The sequence below is a fragment of the Manis pentadactyla genome, chromosome 12 (genome assembly GCF_030020395.1).
Source record: "Manis pentadactyla isolate mManPen7 chromosome 12, mManPen7.hap1, whole genome shotgun sequence".
Taxonomy (NCBI): domain Eukaryota; kingdom Metazoa; phylum Chordata; class Mammalia; order Pholidota; family Manidae; genus Manis; species Manis pentadactyla.
The window spans coordinates 101,794,990-101,822,179 of record NC_080030.1 but is presented as its reverse complement, the minus strand read 5'-3'; the positions used below and the strand labels follow the sequence as shown (position 1 = coordinate 101,822,179).

The 27,190-nt window shown below is 36.3% G+C and overlaps 1 protein-coding gene and 1 long non-coding RNA gene across 4 annotated transcripts; one reads left to right on the top strand and one right to left on the bottom strand.

The window, feature by feature from the left end:
* The first annotated feature begins 638 nt into the window (after window positions 1–638).
* Window positions 639–26,015, top strand: CCNC (cyclin C). 3 transcript variants are annotated; one of them, XM_036890381.2, is made up of 13 exons: window positions 672–854; window positions 6,792–6,898; window positions 7,794–7,878; window positions 8,046–8,115; window positions 10,471–10,522; window positions 17,115–17,170; window positions 18,028–18,063; window positions 18,741–18,832; window positions 19,427–19,494; window positions 22,232–22,311; window positions 23,214–23,332; window positions 24,137–24,231; window positions 24,787–26,015. In XM_036890381.2, exons 1-12 carry the CDS (start codon window positions 823–825, stop codon window positions 24,186–24,188), a joined length of 849 nt encoding a protein of 282 aa, XP_036746276.1. In that variant the 5' UTR covers window positions 672–822; the 3' UTR covers window positions 24,189–24,231; window positions 24,787–26,015. The 3 variants fall into 3 exon arrangements, with proteins under 3 accessions (XP_057345430.1, XP_036746275.1, XP_036746276.1); XM_057489447.1 differs by lacking the exon at window positions 24,787–26,015 and having other exon boundaries at window positions 639–854; window positions 24,137–24,615; XM_036890380.2 differs by lacking the exon at window positions 24,137–24,231 and having other exon boundaries at window positions 640–854.
* On the bottom strand, window positions 19,579–22,270 carry LOC118915000 (uncharacterized). The gene is made up of 2 exons (XR_005025842.2): window positions 22,161–22,270; window positions 19,579–21,118 (listed from the first exon to the last, which is right to left on the bottom strand). It is a non-coding gene; the product is annotated as an uncharacterized LOC118915000 (long non-coding RNA).
* Window positions 26,016–27,190: the final 1,175 nt, after the last annotated feature.

Below are 27,190 nucleotides of genomic sequence, written 5' to 3'. Positions count from 1 at the left end.
TATTTCTTCTTGTGAAATTAAACTATTATTTTGGCTGTATGTTTCTATTTGGTACAATATATGTGAATATATATTCACATATACATGTATGCAATAATATATTCACATACATATATGTAATAAAGGAAAAATAGTTTTAGCTGTTCTGCAAAACTGGCAGTTCTCTCGTATTAAGAGAAATACTGCTACTCTGCGTTTCACTCTAAAAGAACTCCATTAATAACGTATTTGGCTTGGTAACGGCAGGTTTTGGTAGGTCTCTGAGGCTAAAGTAATCTCAATTTTTCTTTCTAATCGAAGGAGAAAGAGTTGAAGTCAGGAAGTCTTACACCTTAACACAATGCCATAGTGCTGCTTTGGCGGGCTGGAAGATGGAGTAACAAACCCCGGGCTGGGCTGCTGCCCCCGTTTCATTCCCACTCTGCTAACCGACGCAGCCCCCAGGAGCCCGAGCCGCGCGGGTTCTGGGAAGAAACCCGCGCGAAGCTCTCGCGAGGTCTCCCTCCAGCCGCGAGCCTTCGTAAGCACCAGTTCCCGGCCCGAGCGCCGTGAGCCCACAGGCTGTTTCCTCCCCGCCGGCTTCCTCCGCGACCGCAGGGCGGGCCGGAACTTTTATCCATAGGAACGGGTTTACACAGTAGAGTGTTGCCGGCCGGCGTCAAGGCGACCAGGGTGCCATCCTCTTCCTCTCACCGTCGCCGCCGCGGAGCGGAGCCGAGCACATCAGATCCAGGAGCGCGGTTACCGGGCGGGCTGGGTCTATGGTCGCTCCGCGGGCCGCTCCGCCGGCTGGTGCTTTTTTATCAGAGCAAGCTGTGTTCCATGGCAGGGAACTTTTGGCAGAGCTCCCATTAGTAAGTGGCCTTCCGCCTTCTCGCTGGGGGCTGGCGCTTGGGCGGTTGAGGACGGGGCCTGCCGCTCCCCGTCCTGGATCCCGGCCCTGGCCCGACGCCGCGGGGTCTCCGGGGAGGCGGCGGCGGCCGGACGCGGGATGCGCGTCTCTCCGTCGACACGCGTCCCGCGGTTCCCTGGCCGTGTTTCGGGGGGGGGGGGGAGGGGAGGGGAGGAGATCTGTGCGGAGGAAGGTGGGGGTGCGGGGGTTCAGTCCCCGAGGAACGACGGTTCGGGAGTTTAACTTGGGATTCTTGGATGAGCTAGGCCTGAAGGGGGAGGCGGGTGTCGGGCTGGGCTGGGCGCAGGTAAGTGGGAAGCGTGGCGCAGGGATGTGGAGCTGACTTTTCAGGACAGTTGTGGTTTACTTTTGCCTGGGATCTTTTCAGTGGGCCAGCAACGTAGTCTTTTGTCGTTCATCTATTTTGAGTGGATTCAGTGTTATTTCCAGGAGAGGATTCAGTGTTATTTCAGACTTGTTGATGCTTAACTAACCGCATCCTGCCACTACTTCATGCCTAGATGGGGCAGGTGATCTCAAAATTAATCCATTATTAGTCTGTGCCTTATATTTTGTCTGAATAGTGTATTTTCCAGTGACTTGGCCGATTTCTTTAACCTTTTGTGTGAATAAGTTTTTGTTGGGGGACCATGGAAGAGCTAGAGTAATATGAAAAACATTTTCCCCTAAATTCGTTTAAGGAAGGTGGGACTCACGGAACTTTGATTAGGCTTTCCACTGTGCAGCTGAAAAGATGAGAACCTGATAAAATTATGTTAGTGTAAATAATTTTTAATGCTAAAGGAACATAAGTAACTGTCATTTGAATTCTGATTCTGTGAAGAAGATGGATTCCTATTGTTCATTCTTTTTTAGCCCTCTGCATGAGACAGGAAAGAAACATGGGCTCGGGGACCTATTTCAGAAACGCAGTTATTTCCTTTTGCTGGAAAGTGACTCTGTGGAATAGAAATGCTATAGAAGCTTTACTTCTGGTCATACTTTTATTTTGCACTGTTTCACCCGCTGAAATATTTGCTTGGGCATAATTAAAATACAGAAAATCTGGGTAGTGGAAATGTATTCTAATAAACTTCGAAAGAAGGGGAGAGACTCGACAGGTAGCTAATTGCTGATTGTCAGAAGTTATAGCCATTTTTCGACTTGAAAAACAAAATCCAGCCCCCCATTTGATAAGCGTTTGTATTATACTTTCATTTCCTTTTGGCTTTTATTACTGTTGTATAAAATTTATATTTTATAAAAACAGTTTTATTTTCACTTCAAATATAAAATTATTGTAATATTAAATGTGCGTTTCGGGAACTATCCTTGTCTCACAATTAAAGTAGTTCTGGAGGAAGGGGTCACTTAGCCTTACAAATCCCTTAAGAATCATGACCTGCAAAAGTTAACAAGTATGAAAGACAATAAAATCATTTTGGGAAGAACAAACAAAAAGAATGAATTGCAGGCCATTGTTTCAGGTGATTTTGGTGGAAGTGGAAAATGTACATGAAATATGCTGTATTTTATGGCTTGAAGATTTGCATTTTAACATTTCTGAAATCATGGCAATTTATTTCTTAATAGCACGTGAAATAGGGGTGAATCTTACAATCACTGTAATCTTAAATTTGATGAAATATATTATTACAAGTGTTCTTGGTTTACCTCCATGCTACAGGCAGTAAGGAAAAACTTTTAAATATTTGTGAAATTTATCTTTTTTAAAACATTAAGTGACTGTGGAAATGAAATTGATGATAATTCTGGAACAGAGTGAATCATATTATTTTTTTAGAAAGTTGAAGTAGAGCACAACACGTTCTTTGACTAAGATGCAGAAAACCAGAAGGGCACTAAATACTTGCTAGTTGACTGAACTAAGGAACAGGTAACAAAAACTAAAGGTACAAAACCAACTCTGGATACTTTATTGTATCAAGTAGGAAACAACATACAGTTATATAGTATCAAAGAAATAACATAATGAGATCAATATCCATTCCTATGGGATGTTGCCAAAGCCAAACTTATAAATTAACATCCTGAGTAACTGAGAAAGAATGAAAATGAAATAAGTATTCTACTTAAGGAAGTTAAAAAGGAAAGGAAACAGTGGAGTAAACCCAAGGGGAAGAAAAGAGAAAGGCTTAATTAGGAAACAATATAAATACTATAAGAAAAAAATTGTCAGAAATTAGAACAGCTGGTTCGTTGGAAGTAGACTAGTTCTTTACACTACTAGTTGAATCAGGGAAGAAAAGGAATGATAAAAATAAAAAATTAGTAATGAGAAAGGTAAATAAACCTAGATGTACCTTTGGGTTATTTCCATAGTAATAAATTTGAAAGCCAAAAGAAACTGAGAGCTTCTCCTTCAGAAATAGTAGGCGCATACTATTTTGTGGGTAATATTTTTTCCATTTTGAAGAGGATCTGCTGTTGAAATTACTCCAGTTCACACAAAAAGAAAGCTTTCTAGTTTTCTTTCTGAAGCTATGATAACACTCATAAAGTCTAGCAAAGGTAACACTAAAAACGCTCACTTTTGAATACTGAACATCATAAAGTATTACCAGATGGAGTCTAACATTACATTAAAGTATAAAAATGACAGTGATTTTATTATAGAAATATAGTCAATATTATGAAGTCTGTTAATAAACACTTAAGTTGTCAAAAAGACATCTAATAAAATTAAACATCTATTCTTGACTAAATCTCTTTGTAAAGTAAAACAACTAGGATGCTTTCTTACCATGATAAAAACATATCAAAGCATCAACAGATATTTAGTGGTGAAACATTAGGAAAATTAGGGTGCCTGTGTAACATTGTTAAACATTGTTTATACTACTCAATGCAGTTGATAGAATGAGATACAAAAAAAGGGGGCAAAATTATGAATATGTGAAGATAGAATGAACTAGAAAATTCAGTTAATTGAAAAATTATTAGAAATAACAAAGGTTTAATAAGGTACCTGTAACAAAATGTGAAAATAAAAGGTTTCTTTTAAATTAATGATAGGAAAATATAATTTATGGTAGCAACAGAAAACATAAAATACTTAAAGAATAAATAAGAAATATACAGGACGTATAGAAAGAAAAAATTGTAATTCTGTAATAGAACATAAAGATTTTAATAAATGGAGTTTGAATTAAATTCTAGCATTGTAAAGATATCTTTTCTCCCTATATTGACCTATAAGTTTAGTGCAATTCCAAACAAAATTTTGAGTGAATTTGTTTTTTTGGGACTTACAGTGATTCTAACATTCAGTTCAGGTCTTAGAATCGTAATTGTAATAGAATAGCCAGAAATTTTCTGAAGAATAGTACCAAGGGGATGTTATCCATATTGGATTTTGATTATTTAACTTTAAATGTTTTAAAATAGCATGACATATGAATAAGAAAAATGTTAAAATTCAGAAATTGTGAAGAAGATCCAAATACATTGAGAATTATGCATCAGAAAATACTGCAGGATAATAACATTTGAATAACCACTTGACAAAACATTTAGCTAGATCTCTCACTCTGTACCAAAATTAATTCCAGATGGATCACAAATTGAAAGAAAAAAGCCTAGGGTATTAGAAAATATGAGTGAATGGTTTTCAGTTTTGTTTTCTCTTTTTTTATGATTTTATGTCAGGGAAGGCCTTCCCATCCGTAAAAGAAATAAAATCCAAGTAAAGTATGGGTAGATTTTAATAAAAATGTGATTCTGATTTCTTAATTAGAAGTAATAAAGTATTAAGAGATCATGCTAAATTTGGGAAATATTTGCAGCATATTTGACAAATGATTTATTATCCAAGATACACAAATTTTAGTTCAGAGGAATCTCTTAATCATAAAAAAGGTGACCATTCCATTAGGAAAATTGTCATATTAGAATTAGAGTATACAAAAGAACTATGTTTGGCCAATAAAGGCATAGAAAAATGTTTAACCTCAGAAGTAAATTAAAAACAAAACAGTAAGGTACTACTTTGCCTTTAAGTTGTGAAGTATTTAAAAGATTGACAGTAACCTATAGGGTAAATATTTTAAGGTAACCTCATGTACTGTTAATAGGAATGGAAATTGGTGTGATTATGGAACACAAGTTGACAGTGTGTATCAGAATTACCAGCAAAACTGACTCATCAGTTCTACATGTAGGAAATTATTCCAAATAATTATTAATGAAATATAAAAGGATGAATTACAGAGATATTCATTAAAGCATTATTTGTAAAGTGAGCAAAGAACCTCAGTGCCTATCTATGGAGATTACTTAAATAATGATCCTCCATAATGTTATGGAACTGTTTACAAGGATACTGAGTAACAAAATCATTGACATAAAAAGACTTCCAGTACATACTGAGTAACAAAAGCAAGTTGCAGAATAGTTTTTGGGGTTATGTCAATTTCATATCTCTGGTTATAAATAGTAGATTTGACTTGGCAGGAAGAGGGAGGTTATCAGTGTAATAAATTCTTAAGCAGCTTTTAATATCAGAATTTGTGAGGTAGGGATATTGGATACTTGAGTTACTCATGAACAACTGAGAAAAGATACACTTACTAAATTGAAGGCACCATCAGTTTGGTGCCAGATGATTTCACCATTTTTTTATGTATCACTTTGAAAGAATAAACATACTACCAATTAAAAGGCTATGGCATCCCTGATGATTAGTTCCATTTTTCTTTAAATTGAAGTATAGTTGACAGTATTATAATAGTTTCAGGTGTACAGCTAAGTGACTCAACATTTATATACATTACAAAATGCTCACCATAAGTGTAGTTACTATCTGAACCATCCCAATGTTCTTACAGTATTATTGACCATATTCACCATGGATATACCTTTCATCCCTGTAACTTACCTATTTTATAACTGAAAGTTTCTGCCTCTTGATCATCTTCACCTGTTTTGTCTATCCCTCTCCCTCTCCCCTCTGGCAACCATCAGTTCTCTGTATTTATGAGTCTATTCCTGGGATTTTCTTTATTGTTTGTTTTTTTTAGATTCTATGTATAAGTGAAATCATGCTATTTGTCTCTTGCTGACTTATTTCACTTAGGATAAATACCCTCTGGGTTCATCCATGTTGTTGCAAATGGCAAGATTTCATTCTTTTTTGTATGACTGATTAATATTCCATAATGTATATATACCACGTGTTATTGTCCACTCATCTGTTATGGGCAGTTAGGTTCCTTCCACATCTTGGCTATGTTAATAATGCTGTAGTAAACAGGGGTGCAGATATCTTTTCAAATATGAGTCTTAGAAGCAGTGAAATACAGTTGAGCCTTGAACGATACAGGTTTGAACTGCGTGGATCCACTTATACTTAGAATTTTTAAAATAAATATATTGGAAATTTTGGAGATTTGTAACAATTTGAAAAACATTTTCTTTTCTCTAGGCTGCCTTATTGTAAGAATACAGTATATAATACATATACAGTTTATGTGTTGATTGACCATTTATGTTATCAGTATAGCTTCCAGTTGACAGTAGGCTATTGGTGGTTAAGTTTTTGGGGAATCAAAGTTACACACAGATTTTCACCTGCACAGGGCAGGTTGGGGGGGGTGTCAGTGCCCCTAACCCTGCATCGTTTAAGGGTCAACTGTGCAGTATAAACTAGTGAGAAGGAGAGACAGAAGGAAATAAAAGATGAGAATATTTTTTAGGGCATATTTTCATTTATTAGGTAATTCTCAGTATTGAGGTCTCAAGAAATGCGAAAAATGCTCTCTCAAGGTTACTGTACTTTGTATTTCTCAAAATGTTAACAGCCTGCTCAGTCTTAGAATGTTTTCTGTGACTTTGTTAGTTGATTTTCTGTAGCATGTCTTAACATCTTTGCTTCTTCTAGTTTGCAATGGATTTTGGATAAACAAGATCTGTTGAAGGAACGCCAAAAGGACTTAAAGTTTCTTGCAGAAGAAGAATATTGGAAATTACAAATATTTTTTACAAATGGTAAACTTTTAAAAATTGGTTGAAATGGTACAACTTGTCTCTGAATTAAAATGTTTTTGTATGGTAATTTGTGATGGACTGTTTTAGTCCCTACTTAACATTTTTATTTATACATGTATTCTTTATACAACTTACATTCATTTACCTTTCTTTTTAAGTGATCTAAATAAAGTCTTTTGTGAATCTGATATGTCAGACACTCAAGACAATTTGAAAGTGGTCTTTAATATCCCAAAGTCTTTATATGCATTATTAAGCCCACTTTAAGATTGGCTAAAGCAAAATACTGAATTTTTTTATATGATATAGAGGATAAGTGATTCTTTGGATTGACATTCTGTACTGGTCTTTCCTATCTTACAAGTTTCCTTTGGAGGGAAGGGGATTTGGAGTCAGGAGATCCTTCCTCTGCCCTGTGGTGGCTTTGATCTTTCTAACCCTCAGTTTAGTCTTCTGCAAACGTACCTCTCTGTTGTTTTGATGATTCATTATGGAGTTCTAAATAAACTTTATAAAGCAGTAGTTGTAATTAGTTGATAGATATCTAATATTTTCTTTTTATATTCTAAAGATAATTTGGAAAGTATATAAACTACTTAGAAGATAAGAGGGTAGACACCCATCATTCAACCTCCTTAGTGCAAGAATAGTGTTTGCTATGGGGCAATTTCTGGGTTTTTTTTTTTTTGTTTATGCACACCTGTAAGTTTTTTTTAACAAATTTGGTACTAGAACACTGATCAAAGTAGAGCTTTACAGCATGTATAGGTTTTTCCCTTTGTTGAGAATGAATATAGTCATGATTGAACCATTGAACCACATGGAAATTATTGTTCAATGTTAATGTTGTAATGATACCAGAAGGCACATTTAAATTTTATTATTTTTCTTTTAGTTATCCAAGCATTAGGTGAACATCTTAAATTAAGACAACAAGTTATTGCCACTGCTACAGTCTATTTCAAGAGATTCTATGCCAGGTAGGACTTTTATTTTGGGAATATGTTATGCCTGTTTGAAACTCTTACTTAATGTTGATGAACCTTAGTACAAATGAATTATGTGACTGTCATAGAGTTATCTTGATGTTTTTTTCCAGTGTGTTTTATACATGAGTGACATTTAACTTTGTTTTATCATATTTTAGGTATTCTCTGAAAAGTATAGATCCTGTGTTAATGGCTCCTACATGTGTGTTTTTGGCATCCAAAGTAGAGGTATGAAATAATTTTCTGTTCTTCATCAAAGCATAATCAATGTGTATTGGCTAATCTGCCTCAGTTTTCACATTACCAGTGTAAAAATACTAACAGATAGTGATTTATGCAAAATGCTGAAATTCATATAAAAATCAAAATAAGTAGTACATATGCTTATTTTATATATATATCTATATATTATATATATATGTCATATATAAAGTATATACATATTTTATATATCCATTTAACAGTTATATACCACTTACTATGTACCAAATGTTATTCTACATTTTTTTTATAACTAACTGATTTAATCCTCATAAAACTATGGGGTCCTCATTTTATAAATGAGGAAACTGAGGCACAGAGAAGTTAAGAAACTTGCCTAAGATCATAGAACTGGTAAGTGGCAGAGCGAGTATTTGAACCCTGGGAGTCTGGCTCCTAATCCCATGGCTCTTAACTGCGTTGCTCCGCTGCCTTTAAGACATTATTGTTTGGCACTAAGTAGTATTCCGTAAGTGTACAGCTTCTCTACCATAACCTGAGTTGTAGTCCTTCCTCCCGTGACCCTCTAGCTCCACAGGCTTCCTTTGTCCTCCTGTGTTCCTTCCCTGCCTCTGGGTGACTCGCTACCTGCCAGGACCTAGGGGAAGCCGGAGGGAAGGCGAGGATTGGGTGTGGCTCCGGCTATACAGGTTCTCATGATAGTTCGTTAGGGCAGTGGGGGTAGAGAAATTAGGTGAGGGAGAAAGAGGGGAGTTGGGAACTTGCAGCTGAGACCAAAGCTCTGTTCACCTTTATTTACATTTGCACTATGTTTGAGAGAGCTCAGCTAAAATCCCGACAATAGTAGCAGATACTGACTGGTTTTCATAATAATCCATGCAATCTTTAGTGTTATGAAGCCTTTTATATTATGTTTCTATTTTCAGGTGCCTTTAGAATGGTAATCTTATTCATGAATATCGAGTGTAATTTAAACCTAGTAAGTTTGCATTGTTTTTGGTACTCATTTTGGTTTTGTTTTGTTTTAGTCGTTATTTAGGCTTATTCATGACATCTTTCCCAACTGTTACCTAAAATAATGAGAATTGATCATTAGAAATAATAGTAAAACAAGCTTTCTATAGGTTTAAGGTTTTCAAATTCTAAGTGGTAGTTTAAGGAGGCAAAACCAGTCCTATTGTATGGAAAAGAAGGTGTTTATAAAAGGCCTGAATTATAGGGCAGTTTTTCCAAATATTACCATGTAATTTTCTGTACCTGAAGCACATCCAATATGGGAAACAGACAAAAATCTTTATAAACTTTATAAACGTATACTCTTTTGCAGACTAACTTGGGGATTTTAATTTATCTTGTTAGTTAAATATCTTTGGTTAAATGATTTACTGCATGAAAGTTTTAGGTAAGGAATTATTCAAAAGTGAAAGAATTTTGGATAAAGAATTATTCCTGGAAAAAAATGTACCCTTTCATATTTGGTTATAGCATTTAAAAAAAAAATCTTTATCTGTGACCAAATCTTTTGTGTTTTGTACACTTGTGCAGGAATTGTATAGAAAAGGCATTTAGGAATATGTCAGGCAGTTACTTTTTAGTTTCATTTAATATGATTTGAGTTTTAAACATAAATATAAATATACATACACGTACACACTCCCCCACACACAAGATAAGGGTGCAAGTTGAAAGTATTTGAATAGACTAGTTGGATAAGGAGCCAATTCTTGATTTTTTTTGTTTTAAAATGAAGTAAAGACATAAGTAATCTTAAGACTTTAATCAAGTTAAATGATACAATGTACATAAGGTGGATCACCTCATAAGTTTTAGTTATCTTTACAGTGGTGGCATATAAGTTCAAAGTGAAAATGGGAACTGACATTAGAAGTCTTATACTATAATGATTACAAGATTTGTTCCAAAAAATAATTGTTCGTATGGGCTTTTGAGTTCATTTGGTAATACTAAAGTTTATCTTCAGAGATTCAACTGATTTATTATCAAATATCATAAAGTACCTGTTTGTTAGTCCAGATTCAGTTGAATAGGGAGCACTTAGTACTATTCTTGCAATTAAGTGTAGAATCTAAAAAATCATGGAAATTAATTAGAGTGCAAAAAACTGATGCTGTCACTTTAAGGCTTTGTTTCTAATTTGGTGTTAAATTATAAAATTAGTTGAACATTTGTCTTAAATTGTAGCAGTTGTAGAGATTTAAGTACTTCATACCTCAAGTAAGCAGATGAACAGACCATAAACATGGGAGAACATAGGAAATTCTCCATTCTGAGGACACCTCAGGTACCCTTGGATTCATTGGGTTACTGTGTACCTGATCGTACCCATTTTTCTTTCCCTAGGAATTTGGAGTAGTCTCAAATACAAGGTTGATTTCTGCTGCTACTTCTGTGTGTAAGTGCAAAAAATGTATCCTGCCTTAAGGATGGGATTCTAAAAAAGCTCCGTAAGACCGAAATGTGTTTCAGTTTATGAGACCTGTGAGAGATTAGTTGGGTTTATTATATCTCCTGAGGCCACCTTTATAACTAGTATATTTGGCTAAAAATAAAGTTAAAATACAAAAGTTTAGAAAAACATGGTTAGTATTATTTCTGAGACATTACTTTTAATATTAAAAATGGATTGTAATTATTGACCCCAAAACATCAACTCAGTGGTTCTTAATTTTATAATAGGAGTATAGAAAAACCTTATTTCCCAATTTTATTTAATTGCTTCCTAATGATTAGCCATTGTGTTGTTCTTGTGGGTGGAGGAACCTATTTCTTGAGTAACTGTAATGTATGTCTTAGGGAATTAGAAGTATTTTCCCTCCACATTGAAAAAGACGGTGCTGGAAAGCAGTGCTGTTCCGCAGTCAGTAGAGCTGGTTCTGAGCCCCAGCTCTGTCTCAGAGCAGCAGCTGCGTAACCTTCAGCAAGTTGCTTTACCTTTTGGCTTTAGTTTTTCATCCAGAAAGATGGGGTTTGGCTGCCTGTGAGTCATGACATTAAAGGAAGTGACTTTGTAAAGTAGCAGCTGCACAGTGTTGCACACAAAGAATTAACATGATGCTCTGCACCATCTTCATAGGTTAAGCAAAAGGCAGTCACCTAATGAAAGACGATTCAGATCATTACTATTACTTTTTTACTTCTGTAATCTTGTACAGAAGAGGCAGAGAATGCCTGTCATGTTAAGTTTGTGAGGCAGACTAATTTTCATGTTTTTGAGTCATTCCCCTTTCTGCTCCATACACATCCAGAAGATGTCATAATTTAATTCATCTTTTCTGTGTCACATCTTAATTCTTTCAGGGATAGAAAAGTAATAATCAGTTTTGCCATAGAATTTAATATACCAAATACATTACATTGATAAGTATTGAATTGCCCTTTGGAAAACTGAATTATTAAAAAATGGAAATGACTGGAAAGGGAAATCTACCAGAATGTTAGCAGTGCTCATCTCTGAGTAGTAGGTCATAGGTGCCTTATTTTTCTTCTTACATTAGTCTTTGTTTTCCAAATTTTTTAGGAGGTGTATATTATAAAAAATGTAAAATATCTATTACCAATGTTTATTTCTTATGCAAAGGCTTAAAGGTATATTCATAAGACTGTTTGGTTATCCATGAATAGGAAAATTTTCTGATTGACTATTTTATTTATTTCATAAATTTTGTAGTATATTATATAGGCCCAGACAGCAAAGGTTTCAAATTATAGCTCTGTTCTTTCTGTGTGGTAAATCAAGCAAAATACAACCTCAGTGTCAGTTTCCTTATCTGCAAGGTGAACATACTGTGTCATAGGGTTGTTATGAGGATTAAATGAGTTACTAGTGATAAAGCTCTTGCCTTGTTTAGTGTATGAATTTGGTAAGGCTGCCATAACAAAGTGACAGAGACTGGGTGGTTTAAACAACAGAAGTTTATTTTCTCACAATTCTGGAAGTTGGAAATCCAAAGTCAAGGTTGCAACAGTTTCTTCTGAGACCTCTCTCCCTTGCTGGCAGATGGCCACCTTCTTGCTGTGGCCTCATATGGTCCTTTTCCTGCATGTATGTACCCCAAGTGTGTCTTCCTCTTCCTCTTATAATGTTTAGGGCCCCACCTTTACGATGTCATTTAACCTTAATTACTTCTTTAAAGGCCCTATCTCCAGATCAGTCCCACTGGGGATTTAGGGCTTCCAACATATAAATTTGGGGGTGGGGGGGTGGGACACAGTTCAGTCCGTAGTACTCAGTAAACTTCAGTGGCAGCTCTCATCATCATCAGCAACAGCATCATTAGCAATGCATGCCGTGGTGGATACACAGATACATACAAGGAACTTAAGAACAAGAGATAAGACATGGATATCCAAATATTAATCCCGAAGACAATAGTGGCGGAATTCAGTGATTGTTTTGAGTGGGAAAATATTGTTAGATCAATCCAGAAAGGCTTAAATAGAAATTGGTGAAAAAACAGAATTTTAACCTGGGTAAATGTAGGCAAAAGACAGCCTAGAAACACTGAACAGTTTGGTCAAAAATAGGGAAAACTAATGAGTTACTAGTGAATAATAAGTAAGAAAATAGTGGGAAAAAGCCCTACCTGGCTAAGGCCAGATAAAAGAGTGCCCTCAGTGAGGAATCTGCAATTTGTTCTCTTGACAATGATAGTACCTTTGAAAGCTTTGTTTTTCAACATGAGGATGATGCCATAACTGTGCATTAGGAAGACAAATCTGGCAAAATTAGTTTAAAATGATTTGGAGGAGAGTGTTAGTTGAATAGACACAAATTTTGAAATTTTTCACATGTTCCAACAGGAAGAACCTTGAAGGACATTATGTTAAGTGAAATAAACCAGTCATAGAAAAATACTGTGTGATTCTACTTATATATGAGGCACTAGAGTAATCAAATCATCAAGGTAGGAAATCCACTCTGATGTCTGCCAGAGACTGGAGGGAGGGGATGAAATGGGAAGTTACTGCTTAATGAGTAGAGTTTCGGTTTTGCAAGATGAAAAGAGTTCTGGAAATGGCGCTGGTGATGGTAATGGCCATACAACAGTCTGTGTGTTTACTTACTACTACTGAACTATATGCTTAAAAATGGTTAAAGATGGTAAGTTCTATGTAATGTATATTTTACCATGATTTAAAAATAACCAAAAAAAAAATTAAAACCCTTTTGAAATACATATAAAACTGCAAACTGTAGTGGGTGCTGTCACCACAGGGTGCTATGAGAAATAAAAGCTAACAAATTTAAAGTAGAACAAAAATTTTTTGAAGTTATTGAAATAACCCAGATGAGCACCAATGATGGATTAAAATGTTTTGGCAGCCAGCAAGGAGAACAGGCAAGCTAGGTTTGAATGATCAGGTCAGGAGGACTTTTGAAAAGCAAGGATTTAAGAAGAATTGAAGATGATTTTTGAGGTGTCATGCTTGGCCTTTGGGGAGCTAAAAGTGGTGCTTGATGAGAATAAGTGGATTCTGAAACTAATTAAATTTATCTTGGATATTCTAAATGTAAATGTATCAGTAAAACATCCTCTTAGAAATATGAGGCCAGTGATAGAAATTTAGTACTTGATAAATTTTAAGAAAGAACAGACACATCTCAGGCAAGGGAAACAAAATAAAAAATGAACATATGAGACTACGTCAAACTGAAAAGTTTCTGTACTGCAAAGATACCATCAGCAGAACAAAGAGGCAACCTACAGTATGCAAAAATTTATTTGTAAATGATTTATCCGATAAGGAGGTAACATCCAAAATATATAAAGAAGTCATATACCTCAGCACCAAAAAAAACAAATAACCCAATCAAAAAATGAGCGGAGGGCCTGAACATACATTTCTCCAAAGAAGACGTACAGATGGCTGATAGGCACATGAAAAGATGCTCCACATCACTGATCATCAGGGAAATGCAAATCAAAACCACAATAAGATACCATCTCACACCAGTCTGAATGGCCCCCATCCCAAAGACAAGAAATAACAAGTGTTGACGAGGATGTGGAGAAATGGGAACCTTCCTACACTGTTGGTTGGAATGTAAATTGGTGTAGCCTCTCTGAAAAGTAGTATGGAAGTTCCTCGGAAAACTAGAAATAGCATACAACCCAGTAATTCCACTTCTAGGAAATTACCAAAGAAAACAAAATCCATGATTCAAAAGACATATGCACCCCTGTGTTTATTGCCACATTATTTGCAATAGCCAGGATAGGGAAGCAACCAAAGTGTCCGTCAATAGACAAATGGATAAAGAAGGTGTGGTACAAATACACAATGGCATATTTTTCAGCCGTAAAGAAGAGATCCTACCACTTGTGACAACATGGATGGACCTAGAGGGTATTACACTAAGTGAAGAAAGCCAGGCAGAGAAAGTCAAATACCATATGTTTCACTTACTTGTGAAATATAAAAACAGCACAAAACAAAATGAATAAAGTAGCAGTAGGCTCATGAGAAGTGACTAGTGGTTGCCATGGGGAAGGGGCTGGGGTGGGTGGCTGGGGAAGGTGAGGGGGATCAAAGGGCACAGTAATTCTCAGTCATAGTATAAGTTGGTCATGGGGATGGTAGTGCAGCATGGAGAATATAGCCAATGATTCTGTAATGTGTTTCCTATGTTGACAGATAGTAGCTAAACTAGAGAGGGTGAGGATTTAGAAATATGGGTACCTGCTGAACCACTGTGTTGTATACTTGAAACCAATATAAGATCGTATATCAACAATACTTCAGTTTTAAAAAGTCTATTAATAAAAATAAAAGTTGTAAGAAGTAGAGTTGCATAGAGTCTTGTGCTGCCTTCTGCCTTCTCATGTTTTCATGTGGCAGAGAGATCTCTGGTCTCTCTTCCTCTCTAACTTGCCTTCAATGGCCCAGCAGGCTAATTGAGGGGCATGAAATGGGAGGACTGGGTGGCCCCAGTGCCAGGCTGGCCGTGCTGCTTAGGCTTTTAGGTGATGGAGGACTTGCCCAGGTAGTGGCCAATCGTGTCAAGCTTGATTTGCACCGGGATGAAGGTCTTGCCATTGTAGACGCCCACCATCTCTGGCAGGAGGATCCTGTCTCACAGGTGTGCCCTCACCACCTCAGCCTTCCCCGTGGGCGGCGGCACCTCCTCGGCCTTGCAGAGGTCAAATGCCTCGTACACCTCAACACCAGCACAGTGAGTCCTGCTCCCAGGAGGCCGAGGGTCAGCCGCCGCTGTACGGCTGCATGAGCTGCTCTGAGGGCACGTCCGGCAGCTGGTTCAGGTCCTTCCCGTGGTAGTGAACTTGCTGCTGCTTCTCCACTTACGCCATCTAGTGGGGTCTCAGGCTCTCTTCCTTCTCTTTGAGGACGCTAACCCCATCATGGGGGCCCCACCCTTATGGCCTGTCTAAACTTAACGACCAAAGGCCCCACCTCCAAGTACCTTCACGGGGTGTGTAAGGGCTTCAACATAAAAATCTATGGGGAAATAAACACTCAGTACATAATAGGGGGTATATGGGAAAAGCTATTATCTCCTCACTTTTTCTGCAAATTTAAAACTTCTAAAAAATAAAGCCTACTTAAAAGCAGAAGCATATAATTTGGTGGTAGTTTTATTTAGTTTTGTTTTTAGGGGAATTCAAGCATATTAGTGAGTGGATAAATTTATTGGAGGAGCAATGGTTAAAGGTGTAAAAAAAAAAAAAAGGAACCAGCAGTTGAGTAGATGAAAGCAAATGCATAAATGGTAGGGGTAGCAATAAAGAGGAGGGATGCACCTTCCTCCAAGTGCGAAGGAAAGGGCTAGAAAATCGAAAATCAGAATGCAAAGCAGTATTATCATAGAGTAGGAGGGAGGTTGACAGCATCAGGTAAATCTCATCTCAGTAAGTTAGGTGTCAAAGTCCAAGGATTAGGGATGTAGATTTGTTTTATGTACAGAGATAATTTTACCTTGTTGATTGGTTACCATTATATAAATACCTGTTTTACTTGTACACTTTACATCTTGTTTATATCTGAAAGATTTGTAAAACTCAGAAACGTTAGTAGGTATGTTTTCTAATTAAAGGAGTAGGGAAGGGAGAGATTAAGGATACATTTCCTAATGTCAAGTTTAAATAGTTTAGGTTTCAAATCTTGGTAGATGTTACCTATTTCAATTAGCTGTTAGGATACTCAACTTATAAAACTGGAAAACACAGTGCACAGTGAAGTTTTTAAATATCTCTGAGGTTACTTGGGTTTTGTACAAATGGAAGAGATCACAGCACAGATCCTCTACATAGAACCTGTCAGTAGTCACATGATTGAATGAAATTATACATTGTAATGACTTGAATACAATTTTCTCAAATAGTACTTGAATGTATACACTCATACCATTTTGAGGAGATGGAAGATTTGGTAACAGGTTTTTCTTTTGTATTTCTGTAGTGACTAAGAAGAGTAATAACTGTATCTATGTGTGTGTGTGGTATGGAAAAGTCCTAGAGACCTTTGTACACTTTTTCATGCTCTTAATTAAAAGGTATCTTTTGATAAAGCAACAAGTATTATAGAAAGTACAAATTAGTAAAAATCCTTAATCTCAGAGATAACCATTGTTAACATTTTTTGGTGTATTTATTACCTTTCCAATTTTTATATGTACTTACAAATGCATATGTATATTTGTGAACACATATACAAGCTGTATTCTCCTAAGCTAAATTACTGAAGACTAGAATAATACCATCCTAGAGCTGGAAGACCTTTTAGAGTTGATAAAATCCAGTCGTTTTTTCCCCCCAAATCCCTTTATTTTTAAGCAGGCAGAACCCTTAATGTATTAAATATGTAATCAAAGCTCTCTAATTTAATTTATATGGGGGTCTAGGGCTTCCTGCCACTCAGTCTTTCCACTTGCCTGAAAACAAAAAATCTGGGTCCCTATGTTAAGGTATTTGTGCTTAATTTACTTTCCCATTTTCTTAGTTTAAGTTGTTCTTTGTTTTCTGCAGTAAAAACTAGATTTTCATATGCCTTTCCAAAGGAATTTCCTTATAGGATGAACCATGTAAGTATATAGTATAAAATAAAATTACCTGTCAAAGTAGTCTATAAACTATCTTCATTTTATGTTAGAATAAACTAAATAGTTTCCTAGAAATTGCAGTTTCAAATACTATAAGAATATAGACTTTAATTCTAAATTAAGGCTAAATTGCTTCTTTCGTTTATAAAAATACTTCATGGCAGTGGTTATCAACCCTGGTGCCTGTTAAATCACTTCGGGAGCTGTTTAATAATACTGATGTAGGCTCTATCCAACCAACTCAGTCAGAATTTTCAGTCTTGAGGCCCACGGCCTGGTATTTTCTCTAATGTGCAGCTGGGGCTGATAATTGCTGTTATGGAAGAGTATGAAAAGCATATTTGACATTTTGCATTATTTTAGAAGATGAATTTCTATTAACATTTTAATAGTATGTTCTTTTTCCACCTTGCAAGGGATTTTGTCATTCTGTTTAAAGTGCATTTTAAAATTTCATTTTCAGTATTTGTTCTTCCTGATTTATAATATAAATAACATTTAAGTGGAGATAATTTCATTTTTGCATTTGTTGAGTGGAAGGTGTATTGGAAAATCTAAAGTTTATACCAGATATTTAAAATAAAAATAAATAGTAAGAATGCTTATCTGAGGCTGGATTTCCCTTATAAGGATTAGAATGTTTTATAGTAATAACTGCATGCATTGTGTAATAGTAAAATAATTTTATTGCGTATGTTCATTGTATTATAAGCTACTGTTATTTTCTTAATTAAAAAACCAGTAAAAATTGGTGAGAAATCACTGTAATGTCTGAATTATGTTAGACTTAAGACTTACCTAATCTGGCTTCATGTTGACATTTATAATTTTTTTAACAGATATTAGAATGTGAATTCTATCTTTTAGAATTAATGGTAAGTATATTTCTTCTCTGTGATTAGTAGAGTAAAACCTACTTTCAAATTTAGTGAAGTCAGGAATTATTTTAAAAAATTATTTGTAGGGAGGTGCATTTTAAAACCATCCAAGTGGTACATGATGGTAACATCATAGTACTTAGCATCATCAGCTATATCTTCTCCAAAGTCTGTAAACTTTTTTGTGTATCCTACTTAGGATGAGAAAAATTTTCTGCTCTATAGTAACAATAATAAAAGGATTACAAGCAAACCAGTCAGGACATTAAGCCACTGTAAATTATTTGCACAATTTGTGTATGTGTGTGGTGTTATTTAAAGATAGATTATGTCTTTGGCAGAAATCTGCTCCTCCAGTTGGGAATTACGGATTTATAGGCTAATAAGAGGTTTCAGTGTGTTGCAGATGTGACACTTTGAGTCTCTAAGGGAATGGATGCTGACTGACTGCCAACCGATTTTCCAAGGTATATTCCAGAGAGAGCACTGCCTTCACTATTACAGTAGAGTTTAGGGCTGCCACACTGCTTGCTTAAGAGAATAAGACGGAAGCAAGCATGAGTTAGAGAAATACATTCTGAAATTCACAACTACAAATCAGTTGGTTAATGATAAGGTTTTTGTGTTGTAATAAATCTGTTTTTATACATACACATTTTTTAAACTGTTTCTAGGATTGTTGCTTGATAGTGTATCATCCTTATAGACCTTTGCTCCAGTATGTGCAGGACATGGGCCAAGAAGACATGTTGCTTCCCCTTGCATGGTAATTAGAACAGAAGTTATTCATAGTGTAACATGTTATTAGCTAGGAAGGCTGACAATTAAATGTGAAGTTTAGTATTTCTAAAGTAATTAAACCAATGCCCCAAGATATTTTATATTGAACAAAATATCTTTTGCTGAATTTTAATAACTGTATTAGTATACAAATGCTAAAATGCTAAGAATATCTATTTGATTAGTATTTCCATTAAAATTTGATTCTTATAAAAAGACTACATAAACATTAAGATGTTATCTTTAAAATAATTAGCACTTTTGTTGATATTCAACAATGTCAACTAGTTTTCTATTTGATTTTCTACTTTTTGAAAAATCAGAAAAATGTTTGTAATTTATTGTGGGTTTTAAACTTTAAAATATATTTAGCTGGAACTTTACTCATTAAAATATGCTTATTCATTGCCAGTTTCATGTATCCATCTTTTTTCCTTGCTGTTTTCACCTTTATGTTTGTGCTTCCATAATATGAAAGGAAAGGTGTAGAAAGTTGGGAGATCTGGCCTCTCTGGGGGGAAATGTACACTCGTAGGGGGTGGTCCTGCTTTTGGTAACACTATGATTTACATTTGCACAGGAGGATAGTGAACGATACCTACAGAACAGATCTTTGCCTGCTGTATCCTCCTTTCATGATAGCTTTAGGTAAGTAATTGTGGTGTGCCTTTGTTAGTGAAATCGTCATAAACCTAGTTAGGTCATGCTTAAAGAAATTTCACCCTATGATACTTTATGTTTTTATGTTCCATGAAGTGATAGAGTAATCCTTTCATGTGCACTTTCAATAATATGAACTGCAACTGTTACAAATTGGGATTTTTGTCCCCCCAGTCCCCTTCTTTGGTAGTTTTCTTTTGAAATTATTTGAAATAATTTTAACCTGTGTGTGAATAGAACTTTTTTTGTAGGGGGCAAAGTTCAGAGTTAAATCTGCTAATATCAGTTGTAAAATAACTGGGCCTGTCTTTTATTTTCTAAGCTCAGTTAACCCTTCAGAGGTTCAGTAAAGGAGCTTCTGTGGTCCTTAATGCCTTGCTGGAGGGAGAAATTGACTACCATTCTATCTGTGGAAGGCAGAACTATAACGGGTTAGAACACACTCTTTGGAGCTGTTAGTCCTAGGTTTAAACTTTGCTGCCTTTACAATTGTGGGAGGATTACCTAATATTTCTGAATTCGTTTCCTTAATTATAAAATGTTGAGGATACTAATGACTCCATGCAGAGCTGTGGCAAGAATTAAACGAGATATCTTGTAGAGCACCAAATACTGCCTGCCATGTGTTAGGCACTTACTAGTTTCTGTTCCCTTTCTTCTCTTGATTTCTGTAACATTATCCTCTTGATTTTTCCCCTCATTCTTTTACCAGTTCAGACTATTTTCACTGGTTTCTCTTTTTTCAGTTATTCCTTAAATGTTAGTGTTTCTCAGCCTTCTTACATCAGGGGTGGCAAATAGGTTATACGTACACTTTTGTAATATTAGAGGCTCCCTGGAAGCACTGTATTTGGAAGGATTGTGAAGTGGCATCTGGGGTCAGCAGGAAGGAGTGCTGGGATCTGCGTGGGTGGGACGGAGGGAATGGGCCGTGTCTTTGTCCCTGCTGTCTTTGTTCTTCCTGGGTTGTGTCCCTGGGCCCCAGGACTTCTACTGTCTCTTCTGTGTTGAAACATTAAAATTTCTTTAACCAAGATTTTGCTCCTGAGCAGTGGTTTATATCCACCTGCCTTTTAGATAGCAGCACTTGGCATCTTACTAGTACCTGAGACTTGTGATCAGGACTGAATTCATCACTTTGTCAAAAAGGTGCTCCTTTTAGTGTCTCTGCTAGCTTGGTGAAGAGCATAAGTAGGTCCCTTAGGGAGCCGGCAGTTGGGCTTTTTCATCTCCCTCAGTACCTACAACTACTTGGTACCCAATACCTGTTGTGCCTTCTCTTTGGTTGTCCTTCGGTAGTCTCAGAGCCATCTTCTCGTTTCTGCCCAGGTTGGCCACAGCAGTCTCCTCACTAGCCACTTGGCCCCCAGCAACCCTGTCCTCCGAGATCCAGTGTGGCCGGCAGGCCAGAGCTAGGTCACTGGTTCTGGCTGGGGAATTTCATGCCCAGGGCTCTTTGGCAGTGCTGGAGAGGGTTTGGTGGTCACGGCTGGGGTGGGGTAATGCTGGCCTTCAGCGGGGAGAAGCCTGGGTGCTGCGCATCCCGCAGTGCACAGGGCGGGCTCAAGATGTGTCCAACCCACAATGTCGGTAGTGCCAAGGCTGAGAAGTCCTGAGGTAGAAAGAACTTTTAAAAAGGCAGAATTTATCTCCCAGTTTCTGGGTAAAGTCCGCAGCTTACTTTTACCATTTATATACATACCATTCTCTGCACCTACTCATCTTTTGGTAAGACTTGGCTCAGGTATCCCTTTTCTGATGGTGCCCTCCCCACCCCAGGACTCCCCACATCACTTCAGTCTGTGTGTAGGATGTCTCCTCTGTCTCTTATTTACTCCATGTGTGGCTGTTATGGCAGTTTTCACTGTATTTTAATAACCTGCTATTACAGTTTCAGTCGGTTGGCCTCTCAGTCCCTCTTGGATCTAAATCCTACTTTATAGTCACATTTGACTTGGGGCAACCAGAATGTTGGTTCACATTTGAGTCACTGTTTGCTCAGAATGTCATCCTTAGCAAAGTCATATGGGTAACCAGACCAGGGACATAACTTTTAACAAGCTGGTGTGGGATCAGGGTAGCCAGGCTGCTCAGTAGGGATTATACTAGGCAAAATTATGATGTAGAGTGTCATCTTTGGGCTCTTTTACTATCTCTGTTAGTTTATATTGTATATAAGTACATTTTTCCTAATCTCTGTTTGATTACTGAATTCTGTACTGGGGTGCCCAGTTTTCAGTGATTACTTGCTAAATAATTTAAAAGCAGAGGCAACAATGCTTTTGATTGAAATATGAAAATGGTCAATTTTGTTGAAATTTATCAGCATATTGTTTTTTTTCTTCTTCTTTTGTCACACTCACTTTTGGGTACACTGTTACCACTCCTTTGTATCACTGTTTGGGGATCATTTCCCTACCCTAGTTCTCTTAACTGGATTTTTCCCCTCTAACATGACCTAACTCAAGGCAACTGTACCACAACTAGCACACAGTGAGGAGCAGATGTCAAGAACCTTAATATAGCCTACTAATTTTTTCTCCATATGAGGTCAAATTGATGGGATGGTCAATGGTAACTATTATGTGCATGTATGTAATTTTTAAAAAATAATATTGGAAAATGCATATGAATGTTTTAAGTGGAAATCTTACCTGTAGTTCTGTGTCCAGGCATTCTATATTTACAGTTAAACATGGGCCTTTGTCTCTCATTTTCTTCCCAGCTTGCCTACACGTAGCCTGTGTTGTACAACAGAAAGATGCCAGACAGTGGTTTGCCGAGCTTTCTGTGGATATGGAGAAGGTATTCTTGAAAAAAATTACCTTAGTTGAATACACATGTAAACATTTAAAAATTAAAGTCATTACTTATTTATCCCGAGCCTAGAAGTCTCATGATGTCTACCAGACTTAAGAAGATTTTCAGTAAAAAAATATCAAGAAATGTGTTTGGCAAGAAGGCTTGATGTTGACTACTCAGATTATATTTCCCTTTTCAATTTACAACTAAACAGAATTGTGGACTTCTGGTTTGTTTGCTTGGCTGCAAAGCAACCTCTCTAATTTCCAGGATTATTTTAAAAGCTACCTAATGTCCACCTAACACTACTCCTGTAACACAGCCTATTGCCTGGCAAAGCGGTTTTTGCCCATTTTTCTAACTTTTCTGTTGATCCGTTGAATCGAGCCAAGGTTAGGACTACGCAGGTGAGGAAGAAAGGCTAATTTGGGAACAGTATGGAAGAGATTTGCAGCTGACAGTTTATGAGCAACTTAACTGATGGTGTAGAATAGTCAAGAGTCTTTTAACCTCAAAGTCTTTTCTGCACTACCTCCCATTAAATGGTGTGAAATAATTGGCATTAGAGGAGTGTACTCTATAGTGGCATACTCCTTCATGATTTAGACCATTATTCCTGGTACGTCACTCTTTTGTTTTGGTTTAAGACATCAGCAGATAGAAGGAAGCCAGCCGCAGAGGTGGGTAAGGTTGGACAAGGCACACGAGAGGGTAGGAGCAATAGCCTAGGTGGCAGTGTAGTGAAAATACTGCTTTCATGTATAGCAGGGTTGTCTCACCTGAGTACTGAAGGAGAGACCGTCTTTTCACTGTTTTCTGAGGGATGCCTCGCACGTGACCTGTCTTCTGCGTATACTAAGTGTTGTTTGATATTGCCACAGAACTTTTCCAATATTTCCTTCTAGATTTTGGAAATAATCAGGGTTATTTTAAAACTGTATGAGCAGTGGAAGAATTTTGATGAGAGAAAAGAGATGGCAACTATTCTTAGTAAGATGCCAAAACCAAAACCTCCTCCAAACAGGTACTTTTAGATTTCAATTACTGATTTCATTTAATTATATATTTCATATTTATTACCCTGTTTTTCCATAGATTATGTTGTTTTATCTTCTTCCAAAACTTCATGATACATGTTCGTTTTTTTAAAATTTGGGACTTGATAGAGAATGTCTCATTTAAAAAAAAACATTAATCTGATCTATTAACTTTTCCTTATGCAGTGGAAGGTCTATTACAGGTATCCCTCAACATATGGCTACATACTATACATAAATGTAAACAGAGCAGAATGAGCCGAGTTCACCCGAAATGCAGGGATAAAGAATTCTGTAGTAGTTCCACGTCAGTTTGATTCTGTGCCATCTCCTCCCCTCCCCCCAACTATTGGCTATTATCCTGCTTTATAAGTTTCAGTAGCAGTTTTCAAAAACTTAGATGATGATCTGATATTGGAAAGATAAATAGGTTTGGCTTTTGAGTGACCTGAAGTTCCTTGGCACACAGTAACATAATTTTGCTAATATGAGTCACTTGTGTTAAGAGGGTTTTTTGTTGTTAAAGAGTATCTGTTCATTTAATTCAGTGGTTCTCAGCTCTCACTGTACATCAGATCATTTGGGGTAGGGAAAAAGATCAGAAGGGAAATTAAGAAATGCTATTCATCTTAACTGTTATCAAGAAAAGTAATTAAGCCATGTAATGTTAAGATAGATTTGTAGATCTGATAAGTTAATGTTACCATTTGGAAAAAAATTATTATTTGACTTAAACAAGGAGCTGTTTAAGCAGTCATTCAAACAGCTGCCTTTGGATACATTTTTTTCAGAAATTCCCTGAGTGAGTCTCCACTAGTGGCAGGGCCCGAAGCTGCAAGATGATGATGGACAAGATAAGGCAATAGTCCTGTTGCCACAGTTGCTGGTATTTTCAGTTTTAGTTATTTTTATTTTAATATTCAGTATTTTCCAGGAAATTATCATATTTCTTTCTTTCTAATTAAAAATTACCACATAATATAAAAGTCTGATGTATTTCATGTGATTTTATTATGCCTTTGGGCAGTAATTTCTTTTTGGGAGAACACTTCTTCACTTTCATGATTAGTAGAAATAAGATTTTATATGTAAGATTTAATTTTAAAGGTGATTTGTTCAGAAGCTCTAATCTCTATGTTGAGTGATACCTGTAATGACGATGAAATCCCATACCCCAATTCAAACCTTCTGAGTGTATATGGACACCAACTTCCAGAGTGCTTATGTGTGAATGCGCCAAGTTACGTAAGAATAAAAACATAAAACCAAACGTTAGTCTTTTGGATTTTAATTTTTCCACATCTGTATTTTACAGTCAGGAATGTCTTTGTTTTTTAGTTGTACCACAGAGTAACTAACTTTAAAAATCAGTAGGCTTCGCAGGGTTTTGAAAATGAGTCTTTTAATTGGTATAAAATCTCTTTCTTCCCCACTTGAACAGTGAAGGAGAGCAGGGTCCAAATGGAAGTCAGAACTCTAGCTACAGCCAATCTTAACACATTCCGAAGAATCCGTAGTGGACCAGTTGGAAATAAACCATTGGACAGATTTCAGTAATGTCTTCAGTGGAACACAAATGAAAATGAATAGCTTGTTTCTGTCAAGCATATTGGGAAGTGATTTTATTTTTGCAAAATAAGTTTTTCCTTAACCTAATTTGATTCTAGCACATAATTAATTAAAACCTCTTGATTGTTAAAGTTTGGAAAGGTTCTAAGGGGACCTACAGACAGACATACATAGACATTTCAAAATTAATAGTTTTTGTTTAGTATAATTTTTCTGAATTCGGATAACAGAAATTGTAGCTTTTTATTAAGCCAAGAAACATGAAGCATAATTTGTTAAAAATTCTCTTTGGTCATTGAAGGACCAAAAAAGGACATAAAAAGTCAAATATATGAGGGTTTTTTTCCCTCCTTAAGTTAAACTTTAAACTGTATTTAAGGAATCAAATCTTACAAAATCCTGGAAGATTTTGGTAATGATGTTGATAATTTCAGGGAAATTAATCAAGTACCTATTGATTTAAAAGTATTTTATTCAATAGTTTTAGTATCTTGCCATGGAAGATACTAGCCCAGCCTAGCAGAAAAGTGCAATATGTATAGCATACGTTGACATTTTAAAAGTTATATTAATTCTGTAACCATTTTGAAATGCTGGGCAAACTTAAAAAAAAATCCTACATGAAGTTACTTGCATTTGATTCACAGTTAATAAGGCATTTTGAAAGCTAATTGGATAAAACACCATAATATGGTTGAAATTTGGTAACATTTTAATGTTAATTTTTACTCTACTGTGAACAGTTTTTTATATGGCATAAACACCCTACTTTATTTTTGTGTCTTAGTGTGGATTTACAAATTTACTACAGGTATCCTGAGCCAGGAACACAGTCAGGTTTCAGGCCAGTTTGATACTGGCTATTCTTAATTCTCATGTGAGTATAGGACTTCAGACTCAATGTTATGTCAGTGGGACTGTGCTGTCTGTGGAACTTAATCATTTTCTTCAGACTTGAGGGCGAGTGATAAAATTTGGAGTCAAGGATATTGATGTACAATTTAAGGATTAAATTTTTTTATAAATCAATTGTGAACAGTGGATTATTAAATGTTGACTTCCTAGTATAAAACTGAAAGAATAAAATAAGTTCTCCAGCTATATTGACTAGTGTCTCAAGTTTATCTTTTTGATTCTGCCTTACATTGTTTTCTGAGACTACCACTTTTTTAGGTAAGTATTAAAGCCTCATGTAGTTTGTCAAGTGGATAATTTCAAACAGCTATTCCACAGACTTTTGTGTTCTGCTTCCTTGTGGAGAGTAACAGATAAGCTAGAAAGGCTGATTACACAAAAAGTCAGTACTGATAACAAAGGTCTTCTTGGCTTTATGGGCAGGATAAGAAATAAGAAAAAAAGCTCTCCTCAGGTGTGAAAGAATTAAGGTTGGGTTTGGGTTGGAAGGGCACAATGATTATGTCATAATCATTGACTTAACCCTAATTTTTCCTTTAATCTTACCTATATTATTTTTAAATCTTATTTTGAAAATTACTACATATGACTTGGAGTTTTGTTTTCAGCCTCTTACTGTAGAAAATTTAAGACGTGTACAAGAGTGGACAAAAGTAATGAACCCCTGTCGATGTATCACCCATCTTCAACAGTGATAAATCTCAGTCAATTTCATCTAAACTCCCTCCCACTTGCCCCAACATGCATATTATTTTGAAGCAAATCCAAGACATATCATCTTTTTTTAATTATGGTATCATTAATATACAATCACATGAGCAACCTTGTGGTTACTAGATTCCCCCCATTATCAAAACCCCCCCACATACCCCATTACAGTCACTGTCCATCAGCACAGTAAGATGCTACAGAGTCACTATTTGTCCTCTCTGCTATACTGCCTTTGCCGCGCTCCCTCCCTTTCCACCCACCCTCCCCAGGCCCTTTCCCTTTGGTACCTGTTAGTCCATTCTTGGGTTCTGTGCTTCTGCTGCTGTTTTGTTCCTTCAGTTTTTGCTTTGTTCTTATACTCCACAGATGAGGGAAATCATTTGGTACTTGTCTTTCTCTGCCTGGCTTATTTCACTGAGCATAATACCCTCTAGCTCCATCCATGTTGTTGCAAATGGTGGGATTTGTTTTCTTCTTATGGCTGAATAATACTCCATTGTGTATATGTACCACATCTTCTTTGTCCATTCATCTACTGATGGACACTTAGGTTGCTTCCATTTCTTAGCTGTTGTAAGTAGAGTGGTGCTGCGATAAACATAGGGGTGCATCTGTCTTTTTGATTCTGGGACCTTGCATTCTTAGGGTAA

Bases quoted from the DNA above. Each gene is read 5' to 3' on its own strand.
- CCNC (XM_036890380.2), top strand. From the start codon at position 823: ATGGCAGGGAACTTTTGGCAGAGCTCCCATTA. The intron at 8,116-10,470 runs GTATGAAATAAT...TTCTTTCCCTAG, and splicing joins TTTTGGCATCCAAAGTAGAG to GAATTTGGAGTAGTCTCAAA. The intron at 19,495-22,231 runs GTAAGTAATTGT...TTTTCTTCCCAG, and splicing joins TCCTTTCATGATAGCTTTAG to CTTGCCTACACGTAGCCTGT.